Here is a 16,622-nt window from a genome sequence, read left to right as displayed (position 1 = left end):
TCTAGGAGACAGTTTTAAAAATAAAGAATTTTAGTTCATTTTTTCAATCCAAAGGTGTATAAAAACAACCCAAGTCTTGGATCATGATCTCCCTGTCCACTTAACCCACTTGTAACTATAAACTGTCCAGACCTATATAAAATGGATAGTGGAAGGATTCTCCCTTACCCCCTTTTATCTCCAATATTCCATGATTAAAAAGCATACTCCCTAAAAGAGGTACCTATTTATAGGCACACACATATTTTTGCACAAAAGCCATTATGCTGTTCTATATCTTGCCTTTTTCATTTAATAGCGTACAAGGGAGAATTTTAATACTGAGCCATTTTAACTATATAAATCATGGGTTTACAATAAAGGAGAATAAAAACTTTAGGATCCTGATAAAGAATGATATAAAAAAATTATACATAGTTTTGATGTGCCTCGTTCTGAGAATAAAACAACGGATTTTTGAGGTGGCCCCTTGAGCTACAGGTCATAAGGTTTCTTGGTGCAAAAATAATGGACATTAAAGTCCTAAGCTTTGCCTTTATTGACATCAGCTTTATTCCAGTGGGACGGTAATAAGAGAATGTCCGAAGTGGTGCTTATATTTGGATTTCCTGTTCCACAGCGTCTCCCTCTTTGAAGGCACAGAAATTTCTAAATCAAGCAACATATGTCGACGGTTTTTAAAAATGTCTGCCAAATGAAAGCTCTAATTTTGCACACAACTCCATTGTCCAGAATAACAAATGTGGAGGCGTATGTGGCCCCGGAGAAGAGAGTTTACTTCTGGAAACATTCCCCACAGAATGGTAGGAAATGAGAACTGGGTAAGTTCTTTGCAGCGCAGCTTAGCATGGCAAATTAGAGCTGGTTCTGGGACCCCAGCCCCTTTCAAAGGAAAAGAGGGAGCAGGACCAAAAGCACTAAAAGAAAAAGAAAAAGTGAGTTTGGAAACTTTCAGTTGACTGGAGGCAGAGAAGCTCTGAACAATACATGGGATGGGTCTGGGGTTCAAGGACACCTGACATAAGCAGAGTTTTCTGACAGAATGAGTTAGTACTTGCGCTCCAAATTCCCGAAAAGCCAAAGCCCTGGAGAGGCTGGTGTGCGGGTGCAAATGGGTGGTGAGTTTTTAGGTCAGTAATACGTCTCATGTGGAAACGTAAGGCTACGATGACTGAGTGCGGTTGGCTGCTGGTAGCTGGAGTGTGGGATTTACAAAATGCATGGCTTGGGGCGCCGGGGTGGCTCAGTTGGTTAAGCGTCAGACTTCGGCTCGGGTCACCATCTCACAGTCTATGGGTTCGAGCCCTGTGTCGGGCTCTGTGCTGACAGCTCAGAGCCTGGAGCCTGCTTCACATTCTGTGTGTGTCTCTCTCTACCCCTCTCCCACTCATGCTCTCTGTCTCTGTCTCTCTCCCTCTCTGAAAAAATAAATTGACATTAAAAAAAAACCCCAAAATGCATGGTTTGAGGGAATCTCTGTTCACCAGGAGAGGTTTAATGGCCTTCTTGTACAACTGATCAAGGTTTTCATTTCAGAAAGTCTGAAAATAACATTACGATTTTCACTAAGAGCAGCAAAATCAAAGCAAGTTGAAACTTTTAGTATATTGCACCTTGATGACTCGTGCTACGTTGCCTGGATCGCCACAATCCCTAAGCCGACTTCCCCATGGTCCCATCCCATGGACGCGCAGACTGGATTTGCTTATTCATTTTGTCATAATGCAACTTGTTAGACTAGAGAAATATTTGCAAAGAACAAGCTATAGAACAGAGATCATTAGCACTTTAATCTTTTTATTGGAAATTGTGCCGTAGCCTTTAGGACACAGAAAAGCATAAATTATACTTATGTAGAACAATAAAATGCCTCTTTTCTGGCAACGAAGACTGTTTAGATGATTGCAAGCAGGGCTTTGGGATGTGGTATTTCTGTGCCTGTTTGATTTTTAAATATTAAGTCAAGAAGCGCTGAATCAAGCTTTTATAATTTTGTATCTAAATGTTCACTGATTCAAGTTCACAGACCTGTGATTGGCACCTTCTTTGATCTTTTAATTGGTAATATAAAATTCACAAAGTTGATTTTTAGTCCTACATGTTTTATTACCTCTTGGTTGGTGTTAGTTAACTAATTTAAGTCCCTTTACTTTGGAATTTTAAAGAATTAGAACAGGGATGAGCCAAAATTTACTACCTACAAAAGGAGTTTGTTTTCAAACTAATACTATAAACAACACAGGGGGAAATGTTTAGTAGAGCCAAGGGAAACTTAAATGTTAAGAATTTCAGAAGCTTCCATTTATGTAAAAAATTTAATATGTTGATTGAGTAGTATTTATATCTATTCATTCATTAAAGTCTAGCCAGAGACTTACTTGATATAATATCCTGGCAGTACTTATTACATTTGGTATGATGGATTACTTTGAATTTTAAAATTAAAAAACCTATGTTTTTTTGCATTGATTTTGTTATTCGCTATTTCTATTAATTATTTCCTCCATCCGTCCAATTAATGAGTGTGGGAAACATAGTAAGAGGACCAGAAGCATGCATTTTTATGCATTAATCATTAACTGACTACACTGTTCATTTTTGTGTATTTAGACATAGTTTACAATTTCTTTCCCCTCCTATCATCTGTTCCTAAGCGCTTCATGACTGTTACGTTGGCCATGAAAGTGGGGATAAGGAGAAAGCCAGCAGGATCCTATCATCTAGGATGAGCAAGTTGACATTAGTAGGCAAATAGAAAGAAGTATCTGATAAGAGTTTTAATTTTTTGAGCTAAATAGAGTAGCTTCAGTGAGTCAAAATATCTTGCTTTTGTGAAGCCAATTTTGATTAATTAATTATGAGACAAATGGAATCCCTATTTTTGTCATTTCATCGGTGACTTGGGCTCAAAGGCCTTGGATATTTTCTACATCTTCTTCCTTACCACCCATATACAGTGTGTTCATTCTCTGCCTTTCTTTATTTTATGGGTTGATTTCCTGCATTGCTAGCCATACTAATTTAGGTTCCTAGCATCTCATGGTTTTAGGCAACGGCTTTCTAACTGATCCTAAACACGGACATCAGATTCATCTTCCCCAAAGGCCATTCGGAGTATGGCACCGTCTTGTTCAAGATCAGAAAATGGTTTCCCACTGTCTCTGTCGTCCTGTAGGACAGAAGAGTAACTCCTCAGAGCACTCAAGGCCCTAAGCAATCTGACCCTAACCTGGCTTTCTACCTGTATCTCTCATTATTACCAGCATGGATCCCCTGTTCCACCCAGGTAAATCGGATTCTTCTCAGAACATGTCTTACTCATGCCTTTCCTAAACCCCAGAAACATCATTTGTTCTAGATTACTTCTTCATGACTATCTTCCTTTCTTCCTGTTTTTCTGTTTAAACAGACTTCATTTTTAGATGTAGGTCAAATATCAACCCTCCAGAGAACTTTGCCTTACCATACCCATATCTCCCCGTAATCTCTTCCTCAACAGAACTACTCTCACAGAACAAGCCATGGATATAATGAAGCATCAAAGAATGATACCGAGGATGTCACTTAGGCTGTTACGTACATATCTTGTCTCCCCTACTAGACTGTGACTTCTGAGAGTATGGATTTTCTTGTATTACTATTTGTCGAAGTGCCTAGTACATGGTGAGTGATCAGTCAACACCGCCTTAGCAAGGATGAATATAAAACCCAGTGTCTTTTACATGCAGGGCCACAAGGGAAATGCAGAAGCTCAAATGTAGCCAGGATAACACACGGAGGAGAAAGGTGAAGGAGGATCATGAGAGAGGGATTACAATGAGTATCACGGCCAAACACCATGAGTTAGTACGTAATGAGCTCATATTATAAAGTCCTGTGAATAATGTAGCTCTCGCCTCTTTTCTTCCAGAGAAAGAGATTATAGCTCTACGTAATTTGTCAAATGCCTGTGAAATAAATTTAGCTTTTTATATACCCAGGTAATTATCCCACAGAATCCCAGCCATTTGGACACATCGACACTAGCTCGGTGGCGTCATGGAATGCACACACTGTTCAGAGTGGTTCCAATCTCCGCTCCCCATCCTTCAGTTATGTTTCTTAGGGGAGAAAAGTAACCTCCTTGAGCCTCGATGACCTCATCTGTGATCCTAAAGGACTACTGTGTGGATCTGTGATAAGTACATAAAATATCTGGCCCTGTGTCTGGCGTGGAATAGAGGCTGGTTTGTTAAAAAGTGGCCTCTTTGGTAGTCTTTTCTGTATCGCCTGCAGCATTTTCACGTTTAGTTGGTGTCTTTCCTCTCTCCTCCAGTTACCTAGAGGCCAAGGCCAGAAAAATTTTGATATTCTGCTGTGGTTTGTAATAGCAGAGATATGCGGGTGCAGCAGTCCGAAGAAATGCAGCGTGAATCTGAGCTTGTGACCGGGCTATTAGCTGATAGCACGAGATCAAAAGGGGATCTTGGGAAAAGGTCGTGGGACCATGCCTGGTCATACTGATATTCAACAGCTAGTCATCTTCCAGCAAAACTTTGTTTTTTATTTCCTACTTGTCAGTCTTTACAACACAGTTTAAAGGGATTATGTTGATTTATTCATCTCAAGGATCTCACATGAACTATCATTTCTTTTTCCCTCTGGTACCATTATATTAGATATTATATTGGCCAAACTAGATGCGGCACGTCCAATATGGCTTGCTTTTTTTTTGGCGAGCTTTACTTCAAAATGCATTGTCCTTTTCCTTTTTTGTTGTCCTGGGGAGAGTTTTTCAGTCAACAGTGTCCGTGCACAAGCTTTTACCTTCTCTGGCTAAGTGTACATATCAAATAGAATTTGAAAAACATCTGAGCTGATACTCTTCCTTAGCTTTGAAGAAAGTCTTTTCCTTCCTAAGAGTGTCAGTGAAAACATTACTTCTTAAAACTCAAATCTAGTAACTCTCTTAGCTGGGGAAAATATAAACTACAACAGTGATGAATTTACCAGAAAGTTAACAAAGCATAAGCGTTAGGGTTCTCTCGTATGGGTTCCTTCCAACCCAGCGAGGGCCCAGGCAACACATGATCTTACGTTTGTAAAACTCTGTCAAAGTAAACTATTTTGAGATTCTTTTTCTTAAGCAGAATCCCCCAAATTGAATAAGCTTTGAGCCCAATAAACCGGGATCTGCCCTGATTATTGGTCAACCTAAACTTGCCCGAACGTCTACTGTGCTTTGAATTTTGTTCTGTTCAATATGGCTTAGATTAAGTGAGCTGGTAACTGAAATTGAGAAGTATTTTTCTTACACAGAGATGTGCGTTGTGGTATTTTTTTGTGACAAATTTTATTAACCAATTTGAAAACAGCTTTTCAGATGATATTGCATAATATATTTTACAATATACTGCAGGATAATGGCTCATTTAAGTAGTTTTAATTCCTTCGATGTTCTGTGATACGGAATTTCCTCTCTCATGATGAAATATTCTTAGAAAACAATGTCAGAGAGTCACATCAAAGTGCAAAAAGGACATTTGAAAATAGATAGTAACCTTTCAGCAAGATGCTTACCTATGTCTAAAATCTTTATTTCTTGGTGGAAGCAGATAAAAAAGGTGGGAAAAAAAAGCACAGTTAGAAAAAGTTTCTAAAAGATAATAATGAGTTGCATACTGAGATTTTAATCATTTGTATGGAAAATCCCCAACTTAAGCAGAAATAACACTGGAAATGAATTTTGCAGGCCAAGGCTTAGCAAATAATTTACAGAATGGGATGATTTTCATCATCACACTTAAACGAACAACGCAAAGCAACAATTTATTACTTTCACCCTTGGTATTATAGCTAATGGGTTAACCCAACTCGTGAACTTGCTTATTGGAAGGTTACAGCCTTAGTTCATTTACTGTTATGTTCTGATACTGTAGGGAAATATTTTCTCTCTTAAATTTCAACAGGTGTGAAATAAAAGGCTAACGACCTATACCATGAGGTTATTCTAAAGGGATTTGAAAATCATAGCTCCATCCTATCAGAGCATATAAAATTCCCTGGAATCAGTGAGACATTTTATATCTTGGGTGACTTTATAGTCTATGCTCTTTTATATGGCATAGTATGTATATACGTGCTTTTTCCAACTTTAACCAAGAATCTAACTTCTTTCTAAGGAGAATTTTAAACGTGGGGAAGGTATACTTAAATAATACACTGGTACATCAGATTAAACACTTAAAAAAAAATAAAGGCATGCTGAGCTTTGGTTAAAATCCCAAATGAAGGGGGTGCCTGGCTGGTTCGGTCAGTAGAGCATGCGACTCTTGATCTCAGGGCTGTAAGTTTGAGCCCCACATGGGGTGTAGAGATTACTTAGAAATAAAATCTTAAAAAAAAAAAACAACCCAATTAAGGAAAGACATACCTGAGTTCCAAAACGCTTGTTACGTTTCCAGAAGGGAATATTCGGCGAACGTAGTTGAAATCCCCTACATACAGACTGCCATCGATCCCACAAGCTAACGCGACTGGAGCCAATAGTTTATTGCCATCGGCTTGACCATTGCAGCTCGGGCATGAGATGCTGCGCCTGCGGCCGTTGCCCATGATGCTACTGACGACCGGAGGCTGTTGGGAGATAAACTGGTTCTCCCCATTTCCCTTGTACAGTATACCTAGAAGACATAAAATGCATTTTTCTTGGGATAAAAAGTACAAAGATGCAAAAGTAACCACGCCCACTCTAGAGGTAACTGTACTTCAGTGCTTTGTAGATACAGACTGGGAAAACTCGTCTTTCAAGTTCCAGAGGACAGAACAAAACAAGAACTCAGTCACTTCGTGTAAAATATTATGTGACAAAATACAAAGGATATATACAAAAATCGCGATCCGTTGCGAATTTAAGGAAGGGGCTGGTAAAAGAAACAAAGGATCAACTAGGAAAATGGAAAGCTCGAACTGTCAACATCGGTGCTTCTCAAACGTCGTTACACACTGGAACGGACTGGGGAGCTAACAAAAAATACTGATGCTCAGATCTCATCTCGAGAGACTCCGATTTAACTGGTCTGGGGGGCAGCCTTTTAAAAAACCCTCCTAATGTGCGACCAAGTTTGGGAACCATGCTCTCCACCATGTTCTTCAGGGAATACCAAGTTTGCCTAACTGCCGAATGATGTTAAAATATTATATATTATATATTAATCCAATAAAAACTGTGTGCCACAAATATGAATTTCTTCCGAGTTGATCACTGATTTTGAAAGAGTTAAACATACTTCATAGACGATAAAGTTAGAAAGCATATATTAGACCTCCTTTATACTGCTACGCTACCAAAGAACATTCTTGGTTATTCTCTGATCTGACATGCGGATGCCCGCACATGCAGTAATTCAAAATTCCAAACGTAACGAAACTATTACGGAGAGGCAATTTATTATTTAAAGAGAATTCTGCTTTAAGGCATGAAAGTGCCAACAATTTTAAGAAGACAAAACGCCAGTCTGCTCCATTATGGTCTTCGATGGAAATCTGAGACAAAATCCCGAATGAATATTAAACATTTTCATAGTTAGAAACTAGATTTGAGTTGAGATTCTTATCTTATTCCTTTACCATTATTATATATAGATCAATGGTTTCATTTTGGTCTGATGTATACTGGACGGTCAGCTGTTATCACTCCATACATATTTCATGATGCTTCTCAGTGTGTTATTATCTGTATAAACCACCTGCTATTTTGACTTTGGAAGTTGTACATATTATATATTTATTGAACGTTCTCCATTTCGAAGCGGTTCTTCAAGCCAATGCTTATACTTTTTAGCAGATACACTGTTAAAAGAATCAATCCCCAGAAAGAACAAACAGGAAACACGAGAAAGTGTTTTTTCCTCCCACTCTGGGATAATTTTAAAGTGGAGAAGAGATCAGAATCATTATGTTCCTCTTAGAGCTCAGCACGCTTTTAGGTGGATTCTATGATTACTTTTTGAATGCTCTGCTATTTGAGTGATGTAATAATCACAGAACAGTTACATAGAGAAATCAGGAAAGATAAAACAGGTTTATTCAAATTTAAGAAAAATAACCTAAATAAGGCTGGATCATAACAACGTACGAAAAGCCTTTTGCCTTAAATATTCAAAGAAGACATTAGTGATACCTAAGATCCCTCTTTCTGTGATTACGTTATTTGACAATTAGGGAACTACCATTTCCTGTACGAGCCACGTCTGTAATTTTCATCCAAAGAATCCCACCAGTCAGCCTACTTCTCTGCTGAGCCTGATTTATTCAGTCATTACTTCAAACGACTGGTCCTTCATGATCCTCCTCTATTATGACAGAACAAAAAGACGAACATTAGAATATTGACTTTCAAGTTCCAGGTCTGCACAAACACCTGTCACTGTCTCCATTTTTGCCTTCTCGTCTTCTTTAAAATGTGTTCATAGCTCATCCACCTTGTCGTGATTACAAATCACTTTGTTTATTCAATGAGACACGTGTCACTTTGAAAAGCCACCACTTGTCCAACTGTTCTTGGATGAAATGTGAAATCACAATCGGTGTACCCCGGGAATTAGGTTAACACACATTTAAAAACGACACACGGTGTATAATTTATAGCAGTTTTTGGAGGACAGAATTTGGGGTAGCCCAGTTTTTACATCGGAACTGATATTTTAATAAAAGCGAACCATATATTATGCCGGTAGAGAAAGTGTGTGTGTGTATTTTTATTATATATACATATACGGAATATCTACAACTTTCTCAGATCCACCTGAGTACCGTACTCAGTGTTGGATTACACTGTTATGGGAAGGCCTTTCCTGGAGCTCTTTGCCACTGGTTCACGATCTCTTAGTGAAATCCTGGGGCTAACTGGTGGCGAACCGTACCTTACATTCTCACGATGACCAAAACGTTTCTAGAGAGGCTCCCCCCGTTTTGTTGATAAAGAAACTTCTGAAGGAATCCAGCAATCGGTCACCCTCCGTGAAATACGATTTCACCGACTTTAATCAAGAGCAGGCACGAGCACATTCGGCACAGCCTGAAACACCACTGGTCCAGACACCGCCGATGATTAGAGGGAACATACAGAGCGGCCTTCTTGGTTGGGAGTCTCGCTTTCCCCACGCGTGCGCCGCACGTGGCACTCGCCGTCAGCTCTGCTCCCCAAGAACCTTCGGGGGGTGCTCACTGAGAGGCAAGCTGACGTCCAGGGCAAAGCTGGAATGGGGACAGAGCTCGGCACTGTAGGTGCTGAGTAGGTAAGGCGTGGAGGGTTTTCCCGGTGTGGTTTTCCTCTTACTATTGGTTTGCTCAGTACTATATTCTTCCAGAGGTAAGGCACCGGGTTCTCAAGCCCTGGCTTAGAAACTACTTTGGATTTAGTACATTCGGAAGCTGAAAATGCACCCGCGCCGGCTCCAACAACAATTTTTTTTTTTAAATAAAAAGAACAAGTATCAAAGTAACGTTAATCTGAAAAAGTGACCATTAATCTTAAACACGTAGTTGTATCACATGCTCCGTTCAAAATTTCGAACCTTCCAAAAACCTCTGCAAAGTCAAAGCTCGATGATTTTTCCAAGACTGTGGCATCTCCTTCTCTGGCTATTTGCAAAGGGAGAGTAGAGAGTTGTTAGACTGACGTGGTTTAGGACCGGTGGCTACAGTAAGTTGCATCAAGGCTCCGCTTTTCTAGAAAAGTGCCCATAAGTTATCTGAGATTGTAGCTGGCGTGTGGGCAAAATGTTAGACACACAGCAAGGACAACAGAAATTGTTTAATATCAATGATATTCTTTATGAGACTATGCTGGTCAAATTTTGTCAAGTAACTGGTCTTTTGGTTTGTGATATCTGATACATGGTTTTCCAGGGCATATTCACCAATAGTGTAAGGCCTACTATAAGGAATACTCTTTTCTCAAATTATTCATGTATTTTTTCCCTCATATCTACAAAGTTAAATAAGAGTATAGGAACCCAGTTTGAGCAAGAGAACAATTTTTTTTCTCACATACAATTTAAGAACTGAAAATAAAAATCGACATACTCAGACTACTTAAGGATTAAGATCTGTTAGAAACATTTTGGTGGGGCGCCTGGGTGGCTCAGTCAGTGAAGTGTGACTTGAGCTCAGGTCATGATCTCACGGTTCGTGAGTTCAAGCCCCGCGTTGGCCCTGTGCTGACAGCTCACAGCCTGGAGCCTGCTTCGGATTTCGTGCCTTCCTCTCTCTTTGCCCCTCCCCCGACTCACACTCTGTTTCTCTCTCTCAAAAAACAAACATTAAAAAAATTATCAAAAAAGAGAAATATTTTGGGAAAGTACATGGATTTTTATTTTTTCTTTACTTTTAAAAAAGTCCCCTCCCATTCCTTTTTTTGGTAAACCTTCCTAACGCACTGTGGATCAAGTCATGGACTGACTATAGACGTAGACACTCCTAGAGAATCTGTGGTAGGGACGACCACATAGAGTACTTTCAATGCAGCATTTAAGTCATTTATAATCAAATGGGAAAACTATTTTGGTGACGAATATACGAATGTTTCAAAGTCCACAAGAAGAATGTTAGGTAGTTCCCACTTCAGACTTCTATGGTCTTGGAAACATTTATTTTTTCTCCTACTTCTAATCCTACAGCATGCATGGGAAGAAATGTTGCCACAAGCTAATCCATCCGAAGGAAAGCAAGTCAACTGAGAACAAGATCTTACCATTCTGAACGTCCAACACATGATGTTTATCTAATGTCCAACCACCCATGTTGGAAGCGTCTAATTCATAGCCTTGTAAAATGGCGGTCCTCTTTTCCCACAGAGTCAAGTCCAGACATGACTCGTATTCATATCCAACTGAAACTGGAATCAAGACAAATCACAGTTCATCTTAGCTACAGGCAGAGACGCAATGTACTGTTTTTGATAAAACGCCTTTCTTCGTAGTCGTGTTCTAATACTATATTTCTACTCATTTATGAGTAGCGTTTATTTCTATGTGAGAGGATTTGGCCACATAAAAGGTATTTTTCTAAAAAAAAGCGATCTTCAAGTATTATTTTTCTATTGACTTGATAGGAAATTAGTATTTTTTTTTCCCTCTCACACCACTTTTTCACAAGGGGTCCACAGCACAAAATGAAGACCAGACTGGGCACCTGGTTAAGTAATCAGATCAGACAAATCAGCCCCGGGTGGTGATCAGATGATAACAACTAAAAATTACATTTTCCATCTGAATAATTATAGCGGTGTAGTTTCCAAGACTATTCAGTTGTGGAAGATATTTACAATAAGTAAGGTTCAATATAGCAAAAAAGATAGTCTGATTATGGCATCATATTCACGTTACTATCAGAAATGAACAATAACACCAGCAGTAGATTAATGTGAACAAATCACAAATGAGAAGATTCAGAGTCACAATGGAACATGGGTTTTAAATTTGAGACCAAAGCAGAGGGAGAAGTGGTAATTATCTGATTGAACTAATTCAAGCCCAAGGTATATATTAATTTCAGAATAAGAATACTCTCAGGTAAAAACTGGTAGAACAAAAAGCATCCATCGGTTGTTGCTGTTCTTGGGTTGAGTGTGAAGCTATACCATACATACATTTCTTCACATCAATCTTTGATCACAGTGTCCCATCATTCAGTGAAACTGGTTTACCCGATGTTTTATTTTTTATTATTATTATTTTTTTCAATATATGAAGTTTATTGTCAAATTGGTTTCCATACAACACCCAGTGCTCATCCCAAAAGGTGCCCTCCTCAATACCCATCACCCACCCTCCCCTCCCTCCCACCCCCCATCAACCCTCAGTTTGTTCTCAGTTTTTTTTTTTTTTAATTTTTTTTTCTTAATGTTTTTTATTTTATTTTTTTGAGACAGAGAGAGACAGAGCATGAGCGGGGAAGGGACAGAGAGAGAGGGAGACACAGAATCCGAAACAGGCTCTAGGCTCTGAGCCGTCAGCACAGAGCCCGATGCGGGGCTTGAACTCACAGAGTGTGAGATCATAACCTGAGCCGAAGTCGGATGCTCAACCGACTGAGCCACCCAGGCGCCCCTGTTCTCAGTTTTTTTTTTTTTTTTATTTATTTTTTTGGGACAGAGAGAGACAGAGCATGAACGGGGGAGGGTCAGAGAGAGAGGGAGACACAGAATCAGAAACAGGCCCCAGGCTCCGAGCCGTCAGCCCAGAGCCCGACGCGGGGCTCGAACTCACGGACCGCGAGATCGTGACCTGGCTGAAGTCGGAGGCTTAACCGACTGCGCCACCCAGGCGCCCCCCCTGTTCTCAGTTTTTAAGAGTCTCTTATGCTTTGGCTCTCTTCCACTCTAACCTCTTTTTATCTGATGTTTTAAGAATGTCATTGCACTGAATTGACTCCTTCTAGTCGAAAGATCTGAGATAATTTCTGAACACAAATATTGTCTATATCCTCTCAAATACCCTTGTGAGCTGAAAGCACCCTAATTGTCAGATACGGAAAACATCAAAAAGGATAAGGAAAGCTACGGAGACAAAGTTGTGAGGAAAAAAAACGAGAAGAGGAAGGAGAACAGTAAGGAAGGAGAACATGGGAGAAAAGGATGGGACACCATGGATTGTCATTCAGAACATTTTCTCATGTGTAATTTCAGCCAGAAAAAAGGGATGCTGTCTCATCATATGGAAATACACTCCCTTTTCCCATGGTAGGTCTCAACCAACCAGCTTAGAACTCCCCACGGACAATCTTACCGCCTTCCCATCCGTTTGTCCATTGAGTTTCGTGGGTGATTTGTTAGTTCTGACTTCAAGATAATATCATATTAGTTCTGACTTCAAGATAATTTTTTTTTGGCTGAAAACATATTGATAAGGAACTTACCAACAGCTTCAGATAGACCATAGACCTTTTGATTATACGCATCTGTTTTATCCCATATAAAAGTATAGGCCAAGTTTGGCGAGGCAGGAAACCACTTCTGAAAGAGTCTTCCGACGACAGCCACCATAAGGTGAACCTTCATTAAATTAAATGGTATAATAGACTGGGTCATGGTGATCTTGAGAACTGACTTATAGCCTGCAGCTCTGGAACTCAAGTAGGAAAGTTTCAGATCTGTTCCTGGAATTGTAGTTTCTTCATGGAGTACCTAGGTATGAAAAAAGCGGAAGCTTAAAACTGCGATTGTGGATAACTATTAGGTAAAAGAGATTCCACAGGGGCGCCTGGGTGGCTCAGTCGGTTAAGCGGCCGACTTCGGCCCAGGTCACGATCTCGCCGTCCGTGAGTTCGAGCCCTGCGTCGGGCTCTGTGCTGACAGCTCAGAGCCTGGAGCCTGTTTCGGATTCTGTGTTTCCCTCTCTCTCTGACCCTCCCGCATTCATGCTCTGTCTCTCTCTGTCTCAAAAATAAATAAATGTTTAAAAAAAAAAATTAAAAAAAAAAAAAAAAGAGATTCCACAGAATTGAGACGAACAACTAAAATGAGACATCAAAGAGTTGCTCTTCACAAATACACATCTGAGCTGTGACTTTATTCAATAATTATAGACAACTCTGCCGCCAGCCCGATTTCTCTCCTCCTAAAAGCTTCTTGTCATTTATTTTGAGTTAATCATACCTCAGGTGCTGTTCCTCACACGGAAGTCACTGTAACTGCTCCATCGGGCTGACATGCACTGACTTGTTGGCCTACAGTCACAGCCGATTCTCACTAACCCATCTTTCACCCCCATCACCCTGGAGAATTAGAGCAGACATTTGTAAGATGGCTGGCTTAGAGCAGGGATGTGGTGTAGGCCAAAGATCTGGCCTCCGCCAGCTGGCTCATTTAGGGCTGAAACCTGGGCCTGTAGCCTCAGCAGCTGACTGGTCACAGCCTAGAAAGACAGGAGCGGTAACAAAACAAGAGCAATCCGTTTGGGTTAAATTGTAGCAAATTCCACATCCGTGTGGAAAGGTAACAGAACGATAGCAAGTTCAGGATGGCAGATGGGCTAGTATTTTGGAGCTGCACCAATTTCTCCCTAGAGAACAACTAACGCGTTACTGAATGCACAGGCAAGACACTCAACGTATCCTTTTCGAGTTGAAGCTGGACTGTAAAAAGTTAAAATAACCACCTGCCTACGAATGATCTCCTTTACAAATTGGTAAAAATCACATTCTTAACCCTCCAGCCTACCCATCGATGTGACTGGCTCCATGAATGCTAACAAAGGCATACTGACATAGGCCAAAACATTAATTGTTGTGAAAATATATTTTACGTCGTGTGTAAAATCTTTCCAGACGGTTCAGATGCTGATTAGGAAGCACCTATTAGTTTGGTTACTAATGATCACTCTTCCCAGGTTTACCACAAGACACATATTGCAAAGTGCACAAGGCCACTTATGCTCAAGGATCCGCACCAGGAAGTCAACACTTTCTCTTACTAAGTATTAAGTTAACACTCGCAAAGCTTTCCTCATATTGTCCTATCAAGCTTCTTTGTTCAGACAGAAAGGACTACCTGACTGTGTTAGAAAAATCTCAGAATGGCGATCCAGTGGTCAGCGGCATTTAGCTCCTCTCGCGTGGAACAGCTAGGATTGATGCTTAGCTGTCGCCTCTGAGTTTTAATGACTTAAGTGGAACCCACGACAGTGAGGTTGTGGTGGTCAGTTTCAGTATAAACAAGCAGCACAAAAGAGTGGGCTAAGCAAACTTCCATGCTGGCCCGTGAGCCAGTGTTGGCATGAAGAGAGATGTGAGGCAATTTAGCGGATCAAGAAGGCATCGCTACGCTCTCACGGATATTGTTCCTATTTATTACAAGTGGGGTTTTCCTTCCCAACTACGCCAACGGATTCCGGCCACGGACTGTCTCAGGCAAAATAGTTTACGGACATACAGAAACTTTCCAGAGCTTTGTTAGACTCAGGGAGACCATTACATTTAAGATCGACAGCATTGTTGTGTGGCTGTAGGCTACAGGATGTATAATGGAAATAGAACTCATTGTTCTTCTATCTTGGGGGTGAAATACCAATGGGTGAGCTTGAAAAATAGATTCTGTGACTCTTGAATGGCTCTGAAAATGTAAGTGATCGAACCCTAAGGCATATAATTTGTTTCCTCTTATTTCCAAAATAATTTCTCATAAATCTGGTAGGTTTTCTATACATAAGGCAGTCCTTTCCTTAATTAATATATATTTCCTGTGATCTTCTAGAGGCTGCAAGATATCATATGTTATTCTTATCTTAATAATTGATTACTATCTTTGTCATCATTAACCTACTTCCATGGAACAAATATCTGTAATCTGATTCATTAAAACATGTGTTTCTCCTATGTAATTTAACTTGACCATGTTATTTTGCATTAGAGGGAAAAGTAAATCTAGCCAGAGTGGAAAAAATCAACCATTAAGCCTATTTTTTTTTTTTTTTTTTTACCAGCTGTCTGATCTGTAAGCCTCATTCTTCACCCCATTACATATTCAGTTAGAAAGCGCAATAAAACTAAAAAAACGGAGTAAAATTACGAACACAAAGGCTTACTTTCTGTAATTTTGTTATTGTTCTTATTTTGTTTGATAATAAATTAATGAGTATTTTATTTTATAATAAATAAATATAATTATTTATCCAGTCAAAAAAAAAAAAAAAAAAGAGATACATCCTGTCACTTCTACCTTCCAGATCTCAGTCTAATCTGCTTCCTCTTCTCTAGTACCATTGTGCGTGTTGGGCACCTTCCGTCTCAGTGCTGGACGTGCATGGAAATACAGCGAACACTAGTCAGTTCACCGATTCGTCTGTTTCCTTCTAGCAATTACACGTTTTGTCACTTGAGTTAGCTTTAGAGAAATCTGAAAAAATGCCATGGGCCCCCCGGTTCCATATTGCCTAAAGAATTCAAGGTCTCCACTGTATGGTAACCTGGCCCCAGGCTTTCCCTTTATATGCCCTACATTTAAATGGTCCATCAGCTTTAATACGACATTATTTGGTTTTACCACCATGTGGTTGCTTACACATTTTCTTCCATCTGGAATATCCTTTCCCTCTTTTGAAGGTCAACCTCCTCAGTGATGCTTGTTTTTGGCTTCTTTGGGAATGGACCCCTCTGGAACTTTCAGAGTTCTTCTTTCAAATCTCGATCACACTTTAGAGCGGCAAGAGCCATGCCTTACTAATCTTTTTATCCTAGTAGAGTACCAGGTACACATTAGACTCTCAGCAAATTTCTACCAAATGTTGGTTGACTGTTTGATGGAATGGGGAAAAGAGCCCTTCGTGTATTCTTGCAACTGTTGACTACCTGCAACCCATTTCAGTGACTCGGTTTGCTGAAAGTTTGCCCCCTATAGACAGACAGACACTGCTTCAAGGTTAAATCTATTTAAGGAGTGGGAAGGAGCTCAGCCTGACTGCACGATGACCCCTGGGAGGAAGCACTACAGTGCATAAGGCTACAGTGAATTTCTAATAAAAGCTTCAGCCCAAAGTCGGCCTGGTTACGCAGCATATCATCCAGGGGTCTCTTCTGCATCATAGTTGCCTGTGAGAGTTCTCCTTACCTGTTATCCTGGACCTTCTCCGCTCGTCTCCTCT

At 40.1% G+C, this 16,622-nt stretch overlaps 1 protein-coding gene across 3 annotated transcripts in view; it reads right to left on the bottom strand.

The window, feature by feature from the left end:
• The window catches only part of TENM3 (teneurin transmembrane protein 3), a 446,972-nt gene that overhangs the window by 44,689 nt on the left and 385,661 nt on the right, over positions 1-16,622 (bottom strand). For 2 of the 3 annotated variants that reach the window (XM_042982911.1, XM_042982912.1), the window contains exons 17-19: positions 12,901-13,168; positions 10,736-10,879; positions 6,413-6,662 (exon numbers count right to left, since the gene is read on the bottom strand). In XM_042982911.1, coding sequence (XP_042838845.1) covers positions 6,413-6,662; positions 10,736-10,879; positions 12,901-13,168 — 662 coding nt within the window. Of the gene's footprint in view, positions 1-5,559; positions 5,581-6,412; positions 6,663-10,735; positions 10,880-12,900; positions 13,169-16,622 lie in introns of all 3 variants that reach the window. The other variant, XM_042982909.1, reaches the window with a different exon arrangement.

The sequence above is a fragment of the Panthera tigris genome, chromosome B1, assembly GCF_018350195.1.
Source record: "Panthera tigris isolate Pti1 chromosome B1, P.tigris_Pti1_mat1.1, whole genome shotgun sequence".
Classification (NCBI taxonomy): Eukaryota; Metazoa; Chordata; class Mammalia; order Carnivora; family Felidae; genus Panthera; species Panthera tigris.
The sequence above is the reverse complement of the archived record's forward strand: the minus strand, read 5'-3'. Positions and strand labels throughout refer to the sequence as shown.